Source organism: Anabrus simplex, chromosome 4 (genome assembly GCF_040414725.1).
Source record: "Anabrus simplex isolate iqAnaSimp1 chromosome 4, ASM4041472v1, whole genome shotgun sequence".
In the NCBI taxonomy this organism is placed as follows: Eukaryota; Metazoa; Arthropoda; class Insecta; order Orthoptera; family Tettigoniidae; genus Anabrus; species Anabrus simplex.
The window spans coordinates 122,103,318-122,127,167 of record NC_090268.1 but is presented as its reverse complement, the minus strand read 5'-3'; the positions used below and the strand labels follow the sequence as shown (position 1 = coordinate 122,127,167).

The 23,850-nt window shown below is 38.2% G+C and overlaps 1 protein-coding gene across 1 annotated transcript in view; it reads right to left on the bottom strand.

The window, feature by feature from the left end:
- Positions 1 to 23,850, bottom strand: part of hop (tyrosine-protein kinase hopscotch) — a 133,696-nt gene that overhangs the window by 20,635 nt on the left and 89,211 nt on the right. Inside the window, exons 10-13 of the mRNA XM_067146298.2 lie at positions 22,657 to 22,804; positions 20,622 to 20,741; positions 10,287 to 10,426; positions 9,639 to 9,800 (exon numbers count right to left, since the gene is read on the bottom strand). Coding sequence (XP_067002399.1) covers positions 9,639 to 9,800; positions 10,287 to 10,426; positions 20,622 to 20,741; positions 22,657 to 22,804 — 570 coding nt within the window. The remainder of the gene's footprint in view (positions 1 to 9,638; positions 9,801 to 10,286; positions 10,427 to 20,621; positions 20,742 to 22,656; positions 22,805 to 23,850) is intronic.

Genomic DNA, 23,850 nt, shown 5'->3' with positions numbered 1-23,850 from the left:
TGCTATTTGAGTTTGGGCAATTCTTGGCGATATGTGAGAAGGCCCCACACTTAAAACAGCCTTGTGATGACCCTACTCCATTCCTTGTCCCACTTGACTTGATCAGAGGACACTTATTCCGCAGATGGTCAGGCGACCCACAAGCATAACATTTACGGGGATTGACTGGTCGGCGAGGTGGAGGCCGAGTGTTACTAAAGGAAGGCGGGGGTTCTTTCGCCACACGCAAGGAATCGGCATACCTAACTCCTTCCGCAGAGACGGCTAATGCTTCCAGTTCAGAGAAGGTTTGCGGGCACGCCGCGAAACACAAATATGACCTGTAGGGTGGTGAAATCCCTTCAACAATAGCTTGCACGATCTGATCCTCAGGGAAGTGGAGAGCAAACACCCTAGTATAAAACTTAATATCTTGGATGAAGTCTGCCAGGTTTTCATCCAAGCGCTGTACCCGATAATAGTATTTCTGAATAAGGGAGGACCTGGCCCTAGCCGGGATGAAGTTAGCTAGCAAATGGGCGTGGAAATCCTCAATAGAAGATTGCTCGGCAATGGCTCTAACTATTTTGTCAGATAGAACACCAATAGCATAAGGATAGATAATTTGCAAAATTTGACATGGGGAAAGAGAAAACACAAGGGCATGATCCTGAAATTCCACTAGAAATCTTAAAAATGAAATTACGTCACTGGTGGTGTTGACGGAAAACTTAGAGATACCTCTAAGCAACATTGCCAATGGATGAGGCAAGCTGCTGAACCCAGGTGTCATAGTCGTTAAAGGTTTCAAGGGCAAGGAAGTTAATTCAGAGCGGATGTTACTCAATGCCGCACGGCGTTCAGATTCGTTGTTCGATGGGGCAGAGATAGTTTGAGCAGCAACGGTTATCCTATTGACTTCTCCCTGAGGAGGCTCTTCCTCGTTACCTACATTCACCGTGGCGGGTTGATCAGTTTTGGGAGGAGCTTCGCCGGTTAGCAATTGAGTGACCTTATTAGACAATTCAGAAATAGTTTCAAGGAGCGTATTAGCTTGCTTCCTCTGAACGTCATTCACCTTTAGAGACAATAGATCATTAACTCTATTTGCAAAGTGATACAGCCTGCCTTGCACACGCTTAATTTGATTAGGAGATGGATCGTTTTCATCAAAAAAGCTGACTACCGATGCTAGCCCAGTAATATTCTCGACAATCGTGGAAAGAGAGTCGTCAATTTCTTTCTCTCCCAAATTGGGGATGGAAATGGGCAAATCAAGGGACTCTCTAAGCTTGTTAGTGTCTATTGCAACCGTGCCTCCAGATTGAACGTTTCTGATAGTTAACTCATATATCAACTCCTCTTTGCGCAAGTAGTTAAGGAGGAGAACATCGCGAGGGCCGGGCATGATGAGAGAACAATTTTGAAAAACTCAAAAAATTCCAGCAACTGAGAAAATTGTTAGAGTTCGAATCAAAGCAATGTTTAGCCGTCAAAAGGGGCTAAATTGAGACCCATTCAACCACGCTCTGCTACCACTTGTTACCGAGTTTTTGTGGTAGTTAAGCATGAAAGAAGGTGCTGGGTGGTGAATAGGTCTCAAGCTACTAAAGAGAAATTAAATTTTAAAATTTAACAAGGTTATATTTTCTTTTCAAAATTAGGTAACAACAAATAGAACAGGTACTTAGTAGCCGAAATACAACTTGAAATGTACAATTACAGGGATTAAAGAATTTGGGCTTCGAGCCCTGAAAACACAATTCTTGAGCAACTAGCTCAACTTTACGATATACCAATTTTAACAAAAGGGGCAGAAGACCCCACTCAAACCCTGGAGCCCTTGCTCCAAATTACACAGCAAAGCCTCCTCGAGGCATACAACTCTCAGTTTTAGAAAAGAGCCACTCGCTCTTAAAGTTAAGCCTCTCCCAGGCCACACCAAACTCAACTTTCAAGTTGTCCTCAAAGGACATATACACAGGGGTAAAATACCCAACCTACTGAGGTCTATTAGGTGAGAAAAGATTAATACATGACCTCTAAAATACAACTTGAGAGGAGGCGAACTTGCACTCCTAATACACTTTGCTTTTAAAACCTAATCTGGCTCTGGGCCACTAACGCAAGGGCTAATCCCATACTACAGAGGTGACTTAGAGAAGAACACTTTACATTACATAAACGAAGAAAAGTTTGAGAAAATAAGTTCACCTCAAAACAAATGTGAGTGGGAGCTCGAGAGGGTTAGCACTCTCTATCCCAATATGTAAGTTTACAAGAAAAAGAAGAAAAGAGTAGTTACATTTTAGGAAAAGGTTACATGATGGAAAACGCTTCGAACCCGCCGCGAGAGTTAAACTGCCGACCTAGCAAGAAAAGAAGATATTAATAGGCCATTACCTGGTAGTAGATCGCTGCCGAGGAAAGAGGCGCTTCCCGCCTCCTGCTATGTACTTAATACACTGAAAGATGGAACAGAAGTGGCCCGGAGACCCCAAAATCAGCAGTTTATATCCTCTCGCGGAAGATTCTAGGCGTTAGGGGAAATAAAACACCCTCCCACAAAATCTTTATTGGTTCGGGAAAAGAAACCCCTACATAGAGGAAAAAGAAACACATTATTGGTGGAAAATTAATTAAAGAAATTCGGGATTGGCTAGATCCAAACTAAGGGGAAAAAGAGGGGTATACAGCCAACTTAAACAATAACAGAAAGAAATTTAACAAGAAACAAACTTTTGAAATAAAAATTTCTCCAACAAAATAGTTCTTTGATTTCGCACTAGGTTGCACTATTGTAATTCTTCAGTAGTGTCCTCTAGAAGAGAAAGTTCCCACTTCTTACTTCAAGCGAAACAAAAACACATCAAAAGTGACACAGTTCAAAAACTCAAAATTTTCCACGTGGTGACATCTTCTGAGAAAGTAGAGAATTAATAGAATAGATAAAGTTCAACCTTCCTCCAGAAGAGGAGTTTCAACTGGCGCAACTTTTAAATAAACAGAGTAGAGGTGTACCGCCCGGTACAATAATAATAATAATAATAATAATAAGAAGAAGAAGAAGAAGAAGAAGAAGAAGAAGAAGTAGAACAACAACAACAAATGATCACTCAAAGATTTTTTTTTTGCTAGTGGCTTTACGTCGCACCGACACACATAGGTCTTATGGCGATGATGGGACAGGAAAGGCCTAGGAGTTGGAAGGAAGCGGCCGTGGCCTTAATTAAAGTACAGCCCCAGCATTTGCCTGGTGTGAAAATGGGAAACCACGGAAAACCATTTTCAGGGCTGCCGACAGTGGGATTCGAACCCACTATCTCCCGGATGCAAGATCACAGCCGCGCGTCCCTGACCACATGGCCAAATCGCCCGGTACTCAAAGAATTAGGGAAAAAGGAATCATAAGGGGGGGATTGAAAGTCCAATTACCACCGAACTGGAAGAAAACAAAATGTGATAACCTACAATATCCTAAGCCTGTAAAACTTAATAATATTACACTGACCAACTACTGTTGTTAACTGAGGTGCAATATTTATATATATTTTATTATTATTATTATTATTATTATTATTATTATTATTATTATTATTATTGTTATTATTATTATTATTATTATTATTATTATTATTATTATTATTATTATTATTATTATTATTATTTGTCTCTTCTGCTACTACTCATCTCTGTTAGATGGCATTAATGCTGCAATTACAAAAACTAATCTATTATCAATGGTTGCAGAAAGAGCTAGGCTTTCTATATGGTTAGTTCTGTTACAAATATATGCACGAGCGTAGAACATCATGGAAACCACACCCGGGCAACTGGAGTGGAAAACTGATGATGATGATGATGATGTAGAACATCATGGAGAGGAGGGGACCTTTAAGCTTTAGAGAAGAGGTTTGTTTACCTTTCCAGGTATGGTATCGAAAAGCTATCTTTACTTCTGGAAGTGAATTTTCTTTCTACAGTTTCCATCTTGATTCGGTCGTCTCTCTTTGAGAGATGTGAGCAGATTAATTGTTTGGCAAAATTTGTTTCATAACCAAACCGAACCCCATGGTGCAACAGCCTCGAAGGGCCATGCCCTACCAAGTGACCGCTGCTCAGCCCGAAGGCCTGTAGATTACGAGGTGTCGTGTGGTCAGCACAATGGATCCTCTCGACCATTATTCTTGGCTCTCTAGACCCGAGCCGCTATGTCACTATCAGATAGTTCCTCAATTGTAATCACGTAGGCTGAGTGGACCTTGAACCAGCCCTCAGAGGCAGGTAAAAATCCCTGACCTGGCTGAGAATCGAACTCGGGGCCTCCAAGTAAGAGGCAGACATGCTACCCCTACACCACAGGACCGGCATTTGTTTCAAAACAATTAATAAATAAGAATGTGAGAGGACAGAGAGCATGCCACAAAAGCATGAAAACTAATCTTTATCATCATAAACTCCTCAATCCAGAGGTTGGTGACCTTCCGTTTACATTACTACATTCTCTTCCTGCCTTGGTCTCCCTCTTGCATTAAGTCCTTCCAATTTTATTTCCAGCAAGGTTGTGAATCACCTTGAATGTCATAGCTGGTGACCAACCATACCATTCCTCTTTTTTGCAATTGTTTTCAGCAGATATCTCCTCTTGTCTTGTTGGGCAAGTTTTTCCTTGTTAGTTACTTTCTCCATCCATGGTTCCTTCAACGCCCTCCTCCAGCACTACATTTCGAGAGCTTCAAGTTTAATCTTTTCTGTTGTTCTTCAAGTCCAAGTTTTAGAGGCGTAACTGGCTAAGCTTCAAATAAAACTTGTGACAAATCGTTACCCTGTTTTGTGAGATATTTCACTTCTTCTTGGCTTGGGCTATTATGACAACTATACTTCTGTCATGCAATGTTACAGATTTCCCCAGTTATTTGAAAGAAGTAACCTACATTACGCATTAGCCATACTTGTGTGGTCTGTTCTCCATCTCTTGAGCACTTGCAGCTCTTTGTCATTTCCAAGCAAAGTAATGTCATCTGCAAAACGGGTTGTTTTGTTTTGTTCACCACTATACCAGTCCTGCTGGTTTCTGAGAATTCTTTCATAGCATGCTCTATGTACAAGTTGAACAGGAGAGGAGATGGTCCACATCCCTGCTGAGCACCTTTGCTAATCTTTGCCTGAAATCCTTCCTGACCAATGAGAGTTGTCTAATTTTTTTTTTTTTTTAACTGCAGGATTATTCTTCTGTCTCTGTAAATCTATCCTTGCATTCTTGAGGAATCTGAGCAATGTGTTCGAAACCACACTGCAAATGCCTTTTCACAGTCAATGAAAGCTATCATGAACTCTTTCTTAAGACTCAGAATTTACAAAGATAAAAAAATAATTATTGGCAGCTTTATAAACACAGGGACACCACCAATTTCATCCCTACATTCAAGAGGGAAAGTGTCAGTGAATCTCAAAGAAAAGTCTGGGAACACAATTCTGTAATTAGAATCTCTTTAATAATATAAGGGAGACAGTGAAATAAGCATGGAATAATGATGGTCCAAATGAGCCACCTCATTTCATACAGCTGGATCATTCCATTTATTTTGAATTTCTCACTGATCCAGGCTTTTCTGCATCTATTTTTGTCTTTGTTCCTTTTTATTTAATTCTGAAGGAAGAAGGAGTTCTGCAAGACAATGCACCTTACCAAAATCTTTGATTAGTGACACTGCACTTGAAATTGTCAATAAATACAGTATTTTAAGAAACCATCTTTGGTGATTATCTTTAAATTCAACAGACTGTTTTATTTATATTTCCATTACACATTTTTAGCTGGTACTGAATATACTTTGTCTTTAAGGCAACCTCTAAATTGAGGAAGTGGTTTAGAAATGAAACTAGACTAAGACAGGGGAGTGTGCTGTCACCTCTTTTGTTCCTGTTGGTTATGGACGAAATTGTAACTGGGACATGAAGTTATTACTACTGTATTTGCAGATGATATTGTGGTCTGGGGAACAAATAGCAAAGAAGTACAAGAACAACTTGATGCAGTGAACAAGAAAATTGAAAAATATGGTATGAAAATCAATGCAGAGAAGAGCAAAACCCTGGTGATATCAAGAGGAGAAAGACATGGGAAAGCCAATGTGAAAATTGGTGGTCAAAGCCGTGAAATTGTTGACAGTTTTAAATACCCAGGGAGTGAATAATGCAGAATACAAGGCTGGACACAGAGATTAGCAAGAGGATTCAACAGGGCAATGCATTCTACCAGAGTGTAAGAAACATTGTCTGGAGTAAGGAAGTACCAAGGAAGGTGTAAGGAGATAATGTACAAAATGGATTATGCATCCATATTGACTCATGTTGCTGAGACCTGGACAGTGACAAGTAGGGATGAGAGTAGAATTCAAGCCAAGAAGTATGATAGGAAAGACAGACTGAGAAATGACGATGTGAGAAAGGTCGAAATGGAAAATGTAAATCAGAGAACTGATAAGAGTAAGCTAAGATGATTTGGTGTACAGAGGATGGATGAGAAAATACCAAGGAGAAGAAACCTGGATTGGCACAAAATGATGGAAGAGGAGTGGTGGAAGGAGAGAGGAAGGTGGAGAAGTCCATAAATGCCCTGAACCAGCAGGAGCTGGGTAAAGGGAAAGAAGGAGGATGACGACGAGTAATAGCCAGAGTTGTTGTTAATGACTTCCAGGTTGAGATACGGTGTAAATACCATATATTTGTAAATAGGTGCTGGTGGTGATTATTGTTTTAAGAGGAAGTACAACTCGGCAACCATCCTCATTGTAAATAACACCTGAACTCTAATTTTAGAAGGTAAAATTTTTATAAGTTAGTTTCTAAAGTTTTTTTTGTACAACTTTATTAAATATTTATTTTGAAAATCATAAATACTCTAGTACAACACAGTACATACCATACTTACTCGCATATTAGATTCCTTTTTTCCCCACTTTTACAGCAAGAAAAAAAGTAAAGGCGGTCTAATATGCGATAACTTCAAATTTTGTGCAGTGAACACATGACTTCTAGGCTACAGTATAATGAGCTATAAATTGTACATGTAAACATTCTACACTATTCTTTAACAAACTTATAAATGTATTTGAGTTATACTGGCTATTTTCATTGGAAAGCAGTATTTCTAAATGTAAAAAGACAATATAGTGAACACGACTTTTAGGCCTACATATAAAGTAAATATAGTCAGTTTTAGTTACTCATATCACGTCATTCGTTTCATCTCATTAATTCCTCTGATGAGGTTTACGGTCATAAAAACTTGCTATGAAAATTCGCCTCACTTCATACTTGACCCCGTCGAGAACAGGGATAAGGGTATCGTATTATCATATTATGCAATATTTACACAAAATAACTTAATGGCCAGTCATTTGTCTCTGTCAGTTGAGCAGTAGGCCTACCACATAGTAAACCTGATCACTGCTTTCATTTGAATTATCGTCTTGCGCCGCCAACTTCCCTGCTACTGGCGTGTTGTTATTCCAAGTGATGTCATCTTCACTGCCATCTCGTTAGGTAAAATTTTTATAAGTTAGTTTCTAAAGTTAGTTTCTGTAATTGAGAGCATTTGAAGTCCCGTCTTTTTGAACCTTTTAAAAATAGTTTCGCTCTCAACTATATAATCCAAACAGTGTGAATCTATTCCCAAATGGTTTCTGGAGATGGTCTTTGATATTCCCAGTTGGTGTATGCGTAGCAGAAGCCACTCCTTCTGAATAAAGCCATGCTGTAGAAAGCATGCCAAACCACCAGCGATAACTAGCGTACTTCTGAATGTAATACATACTGACTGGAAGCATTATTTTGATAACTGCAGCTGTTGAAAGTCAGACCCTTATTTTAAAGTATATTTCAAGCTTGTTCTCTACACTTATCGCATCAGGATTTACCTAAACTTCTGTAAATGAGATAAGAGAGACCGCATTATTTAGGTTAGCTATGCCCGGATAGTGCCAAAAGATCCATGATGGAAAGAATAAAAATAAATAACATGAAAGTTTGCCGCATTTATGGATATCTACAGGTGTGGCGGTAATGCGTTTTATTATCATAATGTTTAATTTTGTACGTTCGTTGTCTCATCTACATCAAACTTTCTTCCCAAAGCGTGATTATCAATTTGCTCAGGTTCTTCAATAATGAGCTTTTCTTTAGGTGTGAATAACTTATAACGATGCCCTTGCTGGCGAGATGTAGTGTTTACAGTGCACTATGTCTTCTGGTATGGGCTATATCAAATTTGTTACTTTCATTGACCTGTCTCTGTCTCATCCTTGGCTTTGACAATATGAAAGTGACTGAGGTATGAGTGATGCTAGTAATACCATTGCTTATGCAGCCAGTCCCTGTTCTGAATGGTGTGAAGATATCGCTCATAGGGTCAGTTGGTGCCTGCATTTCAGTGGGCTTGGCAGACTGATATGTAATAGCAGCGGCTGGCTCGGTGAGGAAAGCAATGGGAAACTACCTCACTCCTCATTTCCCTAGTACGCCTCTTCAGTGACGCCTAGGCTATTTATGACAGCTGTTGGCAGAGCTGCAGAGGATCAAACCAGCCTTCGGGCTGAAGACCCAACATACATACATACATACAACTTATAACGAGAACTCACAGCAGCCACCCTAAATACTTTTTACTAGAGGTTTAATAAAACACAAACACATCAAAGGTTTTTAGCGATAGAAGGATGGGAAAGGACTAGGACTGGGAAGATACAGCCCCAACAGTTCCCTGGTGTGAAAATGGGGCCATGACACTATTATACTGACGTCATGCAAATGATGTGATATGTTCATGGCATGCTTCTGGCTTTTGGCAGGAATAGATTTTCCAACAGAATGAGCAGAAAAATATGACCTTCCAGATTTCTGTATGTCGGGAACACACTATCAACCTTGACATAAATAATACCCGCATACCAACTTTTTCACCAAATTTTGAAAAAAGTATGCAGGGCTTATTCATGTATATACAGTATTTCAAGTTGTTGACATCAAATCAACTGTCTTGGACTGCTGATGATCAGTTCCATTCTTTTAAATCTCTCCAGCCTAAGGTCTAGTTTAGCTTGTACCTCTGCTTCCATTTCCCCCCATATCATTATATAATTGGCAAACACTAAGGCATTTGTTGGTCCTTTCATTAACTGCTTTATTTACTGCATACATTATAACAAAGAAGAGAAATGGGGAACCTGACCATAGAAAAATCATAATTACAGAAAAAGAAAGCCTTCAACCTACTCTTCACAATAAAATTCCTTCCACTCTACGCTCATAAGTCAGTACAGTAACACATCTCTTTGCTCCTAAAATGGGTGCTCTCCCTCAAGGAGTGCTATTTGTGGAAGCATGATACAGACTATCAGGAAAAAATTGGTACAAACTCTGCACTTCAATGAAACATTATACACCTCTGAAGTTCTTGTCTTGTGAACATGGTCTTCTTTATTTTACCTTTCTTAGCCTGATTTGAGAATTCAAGGACATGTTTAAACCAACGTCTGACTGGGAAGATTTAAGATTTTAAGTTAATTATGAAACTTTTTGTTGTTGGTCATCAACATAAAGCAGTCATTACAAATATTTATTGTTTTTACACTGACATGAAGATGTGAGAAATTCACCTGTCCAATTCGCCCTTGCAGCACTACATTACAGTCGCCATCCAACTCAAAGATTCCTTGCATAGAAGTAACACTATCCATAGCAGAGCCATCAGCTGGGAAGTGAAACATTGATAAGAAGTCAGAGATTTCAGAGATGTCAGGAGTTGTACCATCATCATCCTGAAACAGAAAATGTTTAACATTTTACATACATACGAAAAACAATGTTTTCAAAAATACTTTGATGATGGAAAACTTTTATGAAACCTACTGTATGTTTAAATTCAGCTTCCACTAAACCATAGATCTTTTCAATGTTAAAATTTTTCAACATAAACCTACCTATTCACTGATGCCAAAGTCAGACATTAGTCAGTGCTCAGATACCATAGATAACATTCAATGACTTCCACTCTTCTGTCATTCCCACCTGAGCTAAAGCTCCTACCCCACTGCAGATTTAAAACAGGCTGTCAGGAAGAAGTTTGTAAATAAACTCTATGATTATATTACTGTAATAGATTGTAATAGAAGTGTGTATGTGAAAGAGAGAGATACATGAGTGTGAACGTGCCTGTCAGGACAAAGGCAGATGCTCTCAATGAACAACATCCATTCATTCAGTACAACAAAATGTTAATAAAAGGGAAATGTTAAAGTAGATACCTTGCAGTTGTTCTCATCAAGCAGCCATGCTCCCTCCAGGCTGCTGGTCATGCTAGTCCCTGCACTCAGTGGTGAGCCATGGTCCTCATCCATACTGAGAGATAGCAATTCTGACTTCGAGTAGTCCAAGTATGTGTCCTCTAAACATGGAAATAAAATCTGAGAATGTAATACAATTTTCAAACTCTATTAATTTTTCCATTTTACACCAAGATCACTTACAAAAATGACATATTATTCCCTCGAATCATAAATTGAATCATTTTAAATTTCAAAATTATACACTGTAATGTGTTGTAACTGGTACATATTTAATGCCTATCACATCATGTGTACTAGTTGCCCTTCAGTGCCATTCCAAAGGACGGAATGACAGCATTCACATGCAAGTCATCAAAGTGGCATCAGAACTTGCATTTTGACAGGTGATATCATCATCATCATCATCATCATCATCATCATCATCATCATATTATTATTATTATTATTATTATTATTATTATTATTATTATTATTATTTTCTCTTAAAGAATTGGAGCATATTATGAATAAGTGTAAAAAATTTATGTTAAAATTCTGTATACACTAGGGTTGGGCAGACCGGAACATTCAGTTGTTCCACAACATTAGGAGCTTGAGGCGGAGTGTTTCGGTACAGAGTGCCGGGACAAGGGACACAGGAGTGTAAGTGCATCGTAGAGAGAACTTTGAGGGGCAGCATGATATGCTCCATGTCAGCTGGAATGTGCCTGTACCGAACGTGCTGTGTCAAGGCCGCACTAGATAGATTAGTTGGCCTTGGCTGTGTGCCGCCCTGTGCTGGAGTGTAAACATTTTTTCATCCAGTTATATCTTTTAATTTCAAAGAGATGACCTATATTTTTCTTGGGCTTAAAAGTTTCCTTAAAGTCCAAATTAATTTTTAACATCAATCTCCGAGAAAGTGTTGAGGGAAATTTTCGAGATATTAAAGGAATTAAATGGAAGTTGAGAGGGAAGGAATTCGAAGTGCAGAGAGCATAACAGCACGAAAGTACTACAATGTTTTCATCCAGTTATATTTTTAATTCCAAAGCGATGACCTATATTTTTCTTGGGCTTAAAAGTTTCCTTAAATACCAAATTAATTTTTAACGTCAATCCCCGAGAAAGTGCTGAGGAAAATTTTCGAGATATTAAAGAAAGTAAACGGAAGTTGAAAGGGAAGGAATTCGAAGTGCAGAGAGCATAACAGCACAAAAGTACAACAATGTATTCATCCAGTAGGTGAAGTTTTATCTATTCCTGTAAAAATTAAGAGGGGAATTCCTCAAGGCAGTACTATTGGACCTTTATGTTTTCTTATATATATCAATGATATGTGTAAAGAAGTGGAATCAGAGATAAGGCTTTTTGCAGATGATGTTATTCTGTACAGAGTAATAAATAAGTTACAAGATTGTGAGCAACTGCAAAATGACCTCGATAATGTTGTGAGATGGACAGTAGGCAATGGTATGATAATAAACAGGGATAAAAGTCAGGTTGTGAGTTTCACAAATAGGAAAAAATCCTCTCAGTTTTAATTACTGCGTTGATGGTGTGAAAGTTCCCTTTGGGGATCATTGTAAATACCTAGGTATTAATATAAGAAAAGATCTTCATTGGGGTAATCACATAAATATGATTGCAAATAAAGGGTACAGATCTCTGCACATGGTTATGAGGGTGTTTAGGGGTTGTAGTAAGGATGTAAAGGAGAGAGCATATTTGTCTCTGGTGAGACCCCAACTAGAGTATGGTTCCAGTGTATGGGACCCTCACCAGGATTACTTGATTAAAGAACTGGAAAAAATCCAAAGAAAAGCAGCTCGATTTGTTCTGGGCAATTTCCGATAAAAGAGTAGCGTTACAAAAATGTTGCAAAGTTTGGGCTGGGAAGACTTGGGAGAAAGGAGACGAGCTGTATGACTAAGTGGTATGTTCTGAGCTGTTAGTGGAGAGATGGCATGGGAGGACATCAGTAGACGAATAAGTTTGGATGGTGTCTTTAAAAGTAGGAAAGATCACAATATGAAGATAAAGTTGGATTTCAAGAGGACAAATTGGGGCAAATATTTGTTTATAGGAAGGGGAGTTAGGGATTGGAATAACTTACCAAGGGAGATGTTCAATAAATTTCCAATTTCTTTGCAATCATTTAAGAGAAGGCTAGGAAAACAACGGATAGGGAATCTGCCACCTGGGCGACTGCCCTAAATGCAGATCAGTAGTGACTGATAGTGATTAATTCCAAAGTGATGACCTATATTTTTCTTGGGCTTAAAAGTTTCCTTAATGTCCAAATTAATTTTTAACGTCAATCCCCGAGAAAGTGTTAAGGGAAATTTTCGAGATATTAATGAAAGTAAATGGAAGTTGAGAGGGAAGGAATTCGTAGTACAGAGAGCATAACAGCACGAAAGTACAACAATGTTTTCATCCAGTTATATTTCTAATTCCAAAGCGATGACCTATATTTTTCTTGGGCTTAAAAGTTTCCTTAAAGTCCAAATTAATTTTTAACGTCAATCCCCGAGAAAGTGTTGAGGGAAATTTTCGAAATATTAAAGAAGGTAAATGGAAGTTGAGAGGGAAGGAATTCAAAGTGCAAAGAGCATAACAGCACGAAAGTAACTAAACCGTACGAAAGACGATAAACTTTGCATAATGTCGCATTGGAGTCCTGTTCAGGACTTTTTTTACTAGAAGAAAACCAGACAGAGTGAAATGCAATTTATGTCCTATTTTGTTTGCAAAGGGACCTTCAACCGGCACGATGACAAGACATTTCAAACTTAAACATCCCACAGTTTTTATTTTCGTGTTCCGCTTGTATATTGTGTACGTGAATAGAGCACTGAAGAATGTTTCTTCAACAGTGGGAGTATACTTTTAATTGGTGAAAATAACATTGTGACATTTGTAAACACCTGTACTGCCAGTATAATTGTGACAGGTGTATTTCAGAATGAATGGAAACATTCTTATCCTAAAAAGAAAATATAGACATTATTTTTTGGGCGAGTATTTCATTCAGAGTTCCGACTGCTTTCTCACGTGCCGTGAAGTTTTATCCTGGCTCTAATTACTCACAATACAGGCCAATACATTCAACTGGTGAAAGTATTCTTGAATTAGTTACTTTTAAACACCTGCACTGCCATTGTAACCGTGTTATGTGTATTTCATATTGACCGGAAGAATCTTAACCTAAAAGCAGCCTTTAAACGTGATTATTGGGCGCGAATTTCAGTGTTTCGACTGTTCATTCACGTTCCATGCAGCTTTATGCTGGACATGGCCATAACTACACACAGGCACACACCACACAGTACGTTCCACACAGGCATATTCCCGCTGGCGCAGAGCATGTAATGTTGCCTCTCGAAGTTCTCTCTACACTGCGCAGTTACAGTCCCGCGTCCCGTGCGCCCACTGCACAGTTCAGCTAGTAGGCGAAGGGCAGTGCATAGTGGCGCTTCTGACCGGACAGCGAGTCAGTGTCTCCGTCTCGCTTGAGAATGTTTCAGAACAATTGACACTCGGGTGTTCTGGAACAGCGGAACATAACTGTGCACCAGCATGGTGTGCCGAAACAGGGACATAGTGCCCAACCCTAGTATACACCTTCTTAAAATAAATGAATAATAATTATATTATTTTAAAAACTAATAATAATAAAAAATAAAAGTGTGATTTGAGAGAATCTGATAATGTTCTTTCATGAACAAAACTGTTGTTCTGTTTTTAATTAAATATTATCCTTTTCAGGTATAATCTGTTATTGTTTTCTTCTTCAGGTATTTTTTAATTTTATTTATTCTGAATGTTTGGACAGACCAAAAAACTTCACAGTTAAGGATTAATAAGTCAAAACTGAAAAGAAATGGTTTCCTTTATAACAAATTACTGGAACCACACAATGTACCAGCTGATTAATATTTCCGAGTTTACAGTGAAAAACCATTAGTGGTAGCAAGTAATGAATAAAAGAAAACATTTGCAGTCATTTACTGTGCGTGAGAAACTTTAAGTTGTGCTGGAAACTGAAACCATAACAAATCATGTAGCCAGCAGAAAATATGATATCGATGAATCATGTATTCGTGATTGGAGGAAGAAGAAGAAAACATTATTAAAAAGTAATGGTGATCATAGAGTTTTCCTAGGGACAATGCACAGTTTCCCAATATTGAAGAATTTCATAAAATAAGAGACATGAACTAGGTTATGGTGTATCCACTGAAATGTGCCAACTGAAATCATTTGAGGTTCCACAGGAGGGTTTTACTGGAAGGTGTGGGTAGATAATGTTTTATCGAAAATGGACTGTGCATACAGAGGCATAAATCTATTTCACATCACCTCTCTGGTGCCTAAGAAGAAAAGTTGATAACCTTTCATCGCGTTATTTATTTGTGGAGACAAAATTTGCTATTTGCTTTTTCAAACTGAGAATGCTGACCGGAAGCCCATGTATTTTGAAATGCCAGTAGACAATATGATTAACATTAAGGGCTCTAAAAGCATAATGCAGGTGGTAATGAAAAGCAATGCTGCAAAGTAATGTTATGCGTGTTAGCTGATGGAACCAGAACTCCCTCTTTTAATGGTTATAATAAAAAAAACACTTCCAGAAGGAAACTTGCCATCTGGTTTTCACTCCAGCCCAAGAATATGGCAGGATGGACAATGCACTAATTGAGGATTGGGTGACGTGTGTTTGGCAATGTAGCCCAGGAACGTAAAAGACTAGCATGCTTGTGCTGAACAGTTATCGCAGACACACTGTAAACATCATAGTTCTCCCTAGGACCTATTTAATGGGTGCACTGCCTGGCTGTTTCTGCAGACCGCCCAGCTAACATTACCTACACATGTTCTAGTTACATAATATGAACACATATTTGAGTCATCAGTTCTTTCAAATTAAAATATAAATACTGTGAAACAGTTTATTTAAATGATAAATATTCAGTATTGTCAGCATTATTACATTGGAGTTTAATTGTTTTGCTTGACTATCACGCAGCGCTGTGCGAGTGTGGCTCTTGGATCAGCGTGGAATCGCATGCGACCACTCGGCTCGATTCTGTACGACGTCACGAACCCGCACGGCACTCCACAGCAATGGAGTGGCAAGCCCGATGATACATGATTATGAACGAGCAGTAGAACACTAGAAGTTCAAAATTCTCTGTTAATACTTGAATTAATCACGATTATAACAAATTCCACGCAATACAAATGGAAGAAATACACCGTACAATATTGGCCAGGATCATTAAGAGACCATTATAAGAACGAGACAGTGATTGTGATATATTAGTACCGTCCTAAAACACAAAATTCTAACTACATTCTCTCAATATAGAAATACATTTACAAAACAATTGGAGAGAATTGTCTGTTGCAGCAGCATTTTAAAGACATGCATCCCAATGTGATGCTTGGTACAAGCATACTCCCAGTCAACTTGGTGAAGTCATTAACAATGTTATACTAATAATAATGTTGTCTTTATGTCCCACTAACTACTTTGGACGGTTTTCGGAGACGCCTAGGTGCCAGAATTGTCTCCCGTAGGAGTTCTTTTACGTGCCAGTAAATCTACCGATGCTGACGTATTTGAGCACTTTCAAATACTACCGGACTGAGTCAGGATCGAATCTGCCAAGTCGGGGTCAGAAGGCCAGCTCCTCAACGATCTGAGCCACTCAGCCGGACAACAGTATCACTAGCAGCCACAGAGAAATTACTGACATTCAGTCCCTCAATACTTATTTTCATGAAGAGGTAAGGCAAATATCACACTAATGTTTAAGGAGATTATTGTAAATTAAGATTTAACTGCTTTAGGGTTGTGTTCATTATTTTATTCTCAATTTGAAATATATGTACTTCGCAGATATTGAACCATATCATTGTCTAGGAGTCATTAAGCGCTATTTTAAATGCACTTCCTTCGTTACATCACGATTTCATTCCTGCTAGTTTCATTGTTGCAAGTAATTTTACAAATGGTCAGAGATACCAATGCGTATTCTCATGGACTTGATACCGGAGCAGTGTCCATTTACAGGCACAGGACTTGACTCGAGACCGACTTTCTCAACTCCACTCCATCACTAGCTCATCACAACGTTTCACCAAATACTTTAACACATGGGTGACGGGCCCCGAGAAATCTCGTAGTACGCTCGCCAGCGGTAGGTGACGGGCCCCGAGAAATCTCGGTTTTATTCACGACATTGTTTTCGGTCTTACTGTGACATCTCTTGACCGTATCTTGAATTATTTCGGACGTGCACATTGAGTAGAATAAATCGTAGATGTATATCTACCACTTTTCTTTTATTCACGGTCTCTTTTATTCTTTGATTTAGTTTCGAAACGTCGACTTTCTTTCTGCCGGTTCAGTCAATGACAAGATGGAGCGCCCGCGGAATACGGTGTTAGCTGACGACGATATTTTTGAAGAATTATATGCCGATGATCGTTCAATTGGAAATAGTGTAATGAATTAGTGGAAACTGAATGTGAGAGTGATAGCGGAAGTGATATTCAAGCCTCTACAGGCCGTAATTTACCTAGTGTACTTTTTTTTCAAGTGATTCTGACGACGACAACGATGTAAACATTAATGATGTGTTAGGAATTGACGCTGAATGTGATTTTTTAAAGGCAGATCCACTATTACTAGGGGCATTGGAGAGTACCCATACCAACTTTAAAGATAAAATATTGACTGGTTTAATATTTATTTACGTTTTTATAATCAAGTGCACCCTAGTATGCTTAGTAGAAAAATGTCCGGTCCACAGGGTATGTGACAAGCTCAAGCATCCGGTCAGCAATGTGTTAATACAGTATTTAGTATTACGCATTTGCTACGGCAGCCATTTTGATGGAAAATATCGATCTACAATCGAATATGAAACACAGGAATTGACAGAGTATGTACTAGTGTTCAGTGTTACCAACTTAGTTGTTTTAGAAGCAAATCTATTTATTCGGTGGTCTTTTAGTTTCTTTAACATTTACTACTACTAACATTGGACTTCAGTTGATTTATAGTTCTGATTTAATGACATTTTAACTATTGTTAATGTGTTTTCCACTTGTGCTTTACTTTCTAATTCATCACGAATATTGGTATTATTTTCAATTTTTGGTGGGAATGATCTAAATTGAACTGCCTGTTTCATTTCTTCGTGTTCTTGACACCAAATTTTGTGTTCTCAAAATGAGCAGGAAATCTAATCAAACATCTACTCTTCTAACCTTCTTTAAGAAAGAACCTAGTAAAAGTACAGTAATAATTTAACATCAGATGAGAGTTCCGAAAAAGACACTGCTGAGGCCGGCTCATCTGGTGAAGTGGAAAGTATTCAAAATGAAAAATCACAAGCGAAACATTCCTCTAAACACTGCTTATCGGGCATCAGCAATGACTGATTTAAGCAATTTATGTGGTTAGTTGTGAAAGAAAATGGTATGTTATGTTCCACATGTATAAAATGTTCACTGAAGAAACCAACAAAGAAGGAAGTGACTTGGGTGACTATACTGTGTGCAAGACTTCGTAAGGAGACTTTAGTTGACCATGAAAAAACCAAGCTACATACCGATTCTTGTTCAAACTTAAGTGAAAGATGAGCATTCGAAGAAACTGGATCTGGGAAAATAGGAAAATCAGTTTCTATTTTAAACAATTTACAGAGAGATGTTTTTCTTGGAGCCCTAAAATAAATGTATTGGTTGGCAAAAAATGAACTACTACATTATACAGAAAATTGCTCAAACATTGTACATACTTAAAGCATCTTAATATTGGTGATAATGCTTAACTATACTTCTGAAAGAATAATGCAGGAGTTACTTAATGTTATAGCTTCAGAAATTAGATGTGAAATATTAAAGAACATACATTCAGTAGATTATTTCAGTGTTCTGTGTGATGAAACTACAGATATTTCCATACTGAAGCAACTTATTGTGTACATAACATATGTCAACCAACTTGAAAAAGAGGTTAATGTTAGTTTTGTGTCAACCTACAACATCACTGATGGTAAAGATGAGACCATAACCAATAAATTAATAAAAACCCTTGAAAATTTGGAATTAAAAACTTGTAATTTGGTAGGTCTAGGATCTGATGGGGCAGCTGTCATGATTGGTAAGCAAAAGGGAGTTACAACACTGCTAAGAGAAAAAAACTATCACAGATTGTCACTTGCTAGTGCCCAGGCAGCAGCTGAAGTGCCTTATTTAGTAGAGTTTAATTATATATTAAGACAACTCTTTTTCTTTTTTTCAAAATTCCTCAGTCAGGATGGCTGGTTTAACTGAAATCTGAAATATCATGGACAGCCCTCAAATTAAACTAAAAATGGCCATTGATACTAGATGGTTGTCTCATGACTTTGCTGAACAGTCACTAAGGAGATCTATGGTGAGTGTTGCTGCACTTGAACGAGAGGCCACTGAAAGGAATGACACTACAGCTGAAGGCTTAAGCAAGTGCATGAAGACATACAATTTCTTAGCTGCAATTATGATGGATGCTTTCAGATATCTTACCTCTTCTGTGCACATTGTCTAGAGCTTGGCATATGCAAGATATTGACTTGACAGAAACTGAACCAATCTTAGGAGCGAAAAAACTTAGCATCTTACAACTGAAAGACACTCCAGAAAATTATTTTCGAAGTCTCAATCACCATTTTGCAGGGGAATGGTCAGACTTCCACATCACTTATTCAGATGTCGATGTTGTGACCTTCAAGACAACAATTTATGAAAAGTACATAGATACTGTTATCCAACATCTAGTCCAACATCTAGAACACTAGATTTCCAGATATGCCCATCATTTCCTGCTTTTCAAGAGTGTTTAATGCAAAAAGTCAAGATCAGAATGAAGCTTCTGAGTTGCTTCTTTGTTTCTACTCTAAAATGGGAAGCCCTCCATTCATAAATTACAATAGCGCTAAATTGGAATGGTCTGTTGCAACAACAATGTTCCAAGGAGAGTCCTACATCAGGTTAAGACCTAAACAAATAATGATGAAGTCTGCAACAACATGTGGGCTTAAGGAATCTTTTCCAAATTTAGCAAGACTAGCTGCTATTGGACTGTCCATACCTGTGAGTACAGCTGAATGTGAAAGGGATTTTAAGCTTTGAAGAGAGTTAAAACCTGTTTGAGGAATGGTATGAAGCAGATTACACTCAACAATTTGATGCTGATTTCATTAGTGGGACCAGACTCAACAGAATTCAATTATGTAAGAGCTGCAGACACGTGGGCCTCAAAGGAGAAAAGGAGAATCAACATATAAAGTGCCATGCTAAAAGTAAATTTCAATTTTGTAATGATAGAAAAAGAAATATCTTACTTTGTCTTGTTCGTAATAACAGTGAAATAGTTCAATTTTGCAGTTCATGTATACCTGTCTGATATTACTGTTAATGCCTAAGGGGAATACAGTAGATTGAAATTTTATCATTCATTTTTGAAGTAGTATTCCCCCATCTGGCTACTTATTCCTGCCACCAGCTGACAAAAATTTCTGGGGAGAACACTGGACACTGATAAGGAAACGAAAACTGATCTTGCCATAATTCCAGAATGTCTACAGCCATTAGAAGTTTGTGTGAACTGACCTTTCGAAGCCGTATTGAAACAGCTCTAAATCACGTAGATGGCGTCTGCTGGTGATCACGCACAGACACCAACTGGACGAGTGAAACGACCCAAAATGGAACTTCTATGAAAATGGATAAAGACTGCACGGGCTTGCATCTCCAATGACTTGGTGAGGAAATGTTTCAAGAAATGTGGAATTTTGTTTTTTACAGACGGTAGTGAGGACGACTGTCTATGGGTAGGTGGCAGTGACGAAAACTCCAATGGCAGTAGTTCTGATGACACTGATTAGTACATCAAACTAATTTTATTTCTCATTTTGGGATGTTGCTGACAGTACAAATACCCAGTCCTCGAGCCATGGGAATTAACCATTTATAATTAAAATCTCCGACCCGACCTAGAATCGAACACGGGGTCCTCTGAACCAAAGGCAAATATGCTGGCCATTCAGCCAAGGAGCCGGACAGATATGACAATGATGATGAGGATGATATTTAGTATTTTTCTCGGCCACTCATTCGTGCAGGCTTAGGTAGCAGCCAGAGGTCAGGTTTTATATGAACCATTCTTTCACCCATGATTCCTGTTGATTCATTTAAAACAATCATCATCATTATCGTCAAAGTCAAGATAGCTTTACCATCAGAATAACAAACCTGTATTTTGTGTAAAAATGCTGGAGTTGGAATCAGAGAGACTGGTGTCTTTCAGGCATAAGCTCTTCAGCCCTCTAGGAAATGCTGTTGCATAAGAATGAGCTCGCCTTGAGTTGAACACTATAAAGAAAACAAAACTGCATGAGCAAGTCGTTACAACAAAACCAATTCAGTAGTGTGCCCAAAGGGACAACAGGTACTCAGTAATTTATACTATCTACAATACAAAAACACAATATACACAGAAAGAAAATACTAATAGGTGCAAAAATGTTATCCTGTAAGTGATTTTTTTAATACCATGAAATCTCTCATTAACAGACATCAAAGGGACATAACAATTTGTCTGCATCTGGGAGGTGTCCGTTATTGGGAGAGAGGTTGCTCAATTTAACTTTAAATTTAAAACATGCACACTCTAATCAAAAGAAAGGAAATAATCATGCAATTTATACTAGGCCACCAGCAATAAGTTATGCAATATTTTAAGCTTGAAATACTAACTTACGAATAATGTACAGTGCCCTATTACACAGTTCTCTTTAAAAAGTTGATCATACATGCTTGTTGACTCCACATTCTACTAACCATTTTCTGCTGATGAGCTTCAGCATCACTAGGATTAATTGAAAATTTCTTTAATTCCTCTACTGACTGGTAAAATGATTTATAGCTTTTTACTGACTTTTATAGGTCAAATCAACTTTTCAAACAAAAGATAATAATCAGTGCTCTGGTAGTGAGAGTGAAGGGAAGGACGAAGGACTTAAAATCTTGGTTCTCACCTTAATCAAGAGATAAAGCAAGCTTTAGGACTCTTACAACAGCTATTCATGTCTGTATCTGGGAGTGCCCATAACCAAGAGTTGATTTTACTTCTATATTACATCAGTTGGGATATAAAGAAAGTCTGTTCATATTAGAGTAGAATCCATAAGGAGAGGCTTCACTATATTTTTGTTGCTTTATGAAAGGTGCCATGTACTTTCATCTAAAATCCCAATTTGGCTAACTATGGACCACGACTATCACTGCCACCACCACCACCACCACCACCACCACCTCATTCTTTTTAAAGCTATCTGGTCAATCTCTCCTCCTTCTTCTTTCCAAAATTTCTTCATTATTTCACTTCTGATTATCTCTGTACCTCAGATATTATCCATTTAGACCTATATTTGGTAGTTTCTCTTCAAATGTCTTAATGTTGTCAATTCAACTTTGAACCCCAGTTGTACTTCCTCTTAAAACAATAGTCAGCACAATAACCACCACTCCTTCCTGTTGTTGATCACATCTGCTGGAAGTCCAATTTCCTCTGCATCCCTACTGACCTCTTTCACCTACTTCGTTGTAGTCTTCAATCCTACGATGTACTTAAAGATTTTCCTTGTCAATCAATTATCATCCACTCTCACCAGATGTCCATACAATTCCAACCTTTTTGCACTGAGACTTATCTTTGCAGTGTATCTGTAAAGGTTCTTTCTTTTCTTCCATATACCATCATTATCTCTCAGTGGTCCTAGAATTTTCTCAAGTTGTTTTATTTTTCCTGCAGTTACCCTTATTCAGTGTCAGGCATTCTGAGCCATATATACCCTCTGGTTTTACTACTTTACTGTAGCGTCTGAGTTTAACCTTGTAGGATATTGCTCACTTGTACATGATCTGAGTTAGTCTGTAGGCCAGTTCCAGTTTTCTAGCTCTTGCCCTATTTGCCTCTTTATCCAGCCCATTTGGTTGTATCCCTTCCCCCAGATATTTGAAATTCCCAGTACTTTTGACGATTCCATGTTTCACTTTCATGTCTCACTCTCTCCTTGGTCTGAATTCCATGCACTCTGTACTTATTGTGGAGGTTTTTAAGTAAAATATATGCTGATGTGGTGCCTGCACCAGTATGTATATTTGCAAATTAACTGTGATTCAGATTAGGAAGATAACAGTTGTAGCATGGATACTTTTCTGATTTGGTTTCTATGTATTTAGTCTTTATGAATCATACGAGCAACTTAAAAACTGAGTACATTACCTTGATATAAAATCTGGTTGATATCTCGCATAATGGCCTGAGGTTTCTTTCTCTGGTGTAAGTCCCGGTCCCAGCACTCTTCCATCAACTTGTAAATATCTGTTGTACAACCTCGCGGACGAGGTAACCTCCTACCTGACTGGTAGAACTGTGGAACATAAAGAATAGGTTTTTTTTAAATAAACAACAGTCATGAGAACACAAGTATTGGTTTCCTGGACTAAAAGTCTAATGAAAATACAAGTCTTTGTGAGATTCCAAGCAATCAGAATCATGTTAAACTTCAGAGGATGAAACTTCCAGTTTTCATCTTGTTCAGTATGTAGAATAATATTAAATGTGTGTGTCCTAATGGCCAGGCACTTGGATAAAATCCATACGTTATGAAGACTGGTTATTTGCAATTCCATTTATTTGTGCACACCATCTCTGGTAAAGGATTTAGCTACTCTCAGAGGTGAAGATCATAATGCAAATATATGTGTGATGATGATGATTAAAAGGTAGGAAGAGGATGCTGGCACACAGCCTATTCCTGTCAAATAATACCATGGGATCTGCTAAATGCTTAACATCCCCATCCACTGGACAAATCACCATCAACAGTGTCATATGCTCTCACTTCTCACCGGATTAGAACCGGAACTTAACTCAGTCTTTTGGCATGCAGTCTAGTGATCAATCATATATACTGTGTGCATGAGTTTTTAAAAGCTCTCCACTCCATAATTCTGTCTTTGGTGTAAGTTGTAACAGATCGGTAAGGGAACTCGGAATGGCATGGGTCAACAACAGTATTGACAATCCTTCTTCTGTGGCACTTGGTCTGTATTGCTTGTTAGGTGCATACATGTGTAACATGGCCAAGTATGATATTCCTACAACATATTCAGATATTGTTGACTGTGCTGGACAGGCACTTAAATGGCACAGGCTGTTAGGATATTCAGAAGATCTCAAAACTCCTCCTACAGGAAATCACCACATATTCCATAGTAACAACAACTGCAAATGTTGTACAATGTTGCAAAAGGAAGAAGGAGAGAAAACATAATTGTTACCCTATAATCAGTCACTAAAAGGAGCCAGTGTTTCCATGGGTGCACATGTCTGGACTGTTAAACTCAAGAGTCCCAGTGTGTCTCAACTAGATATATCTTAATTAAAGCAATAGCAGATGATGTCCTGATTGTC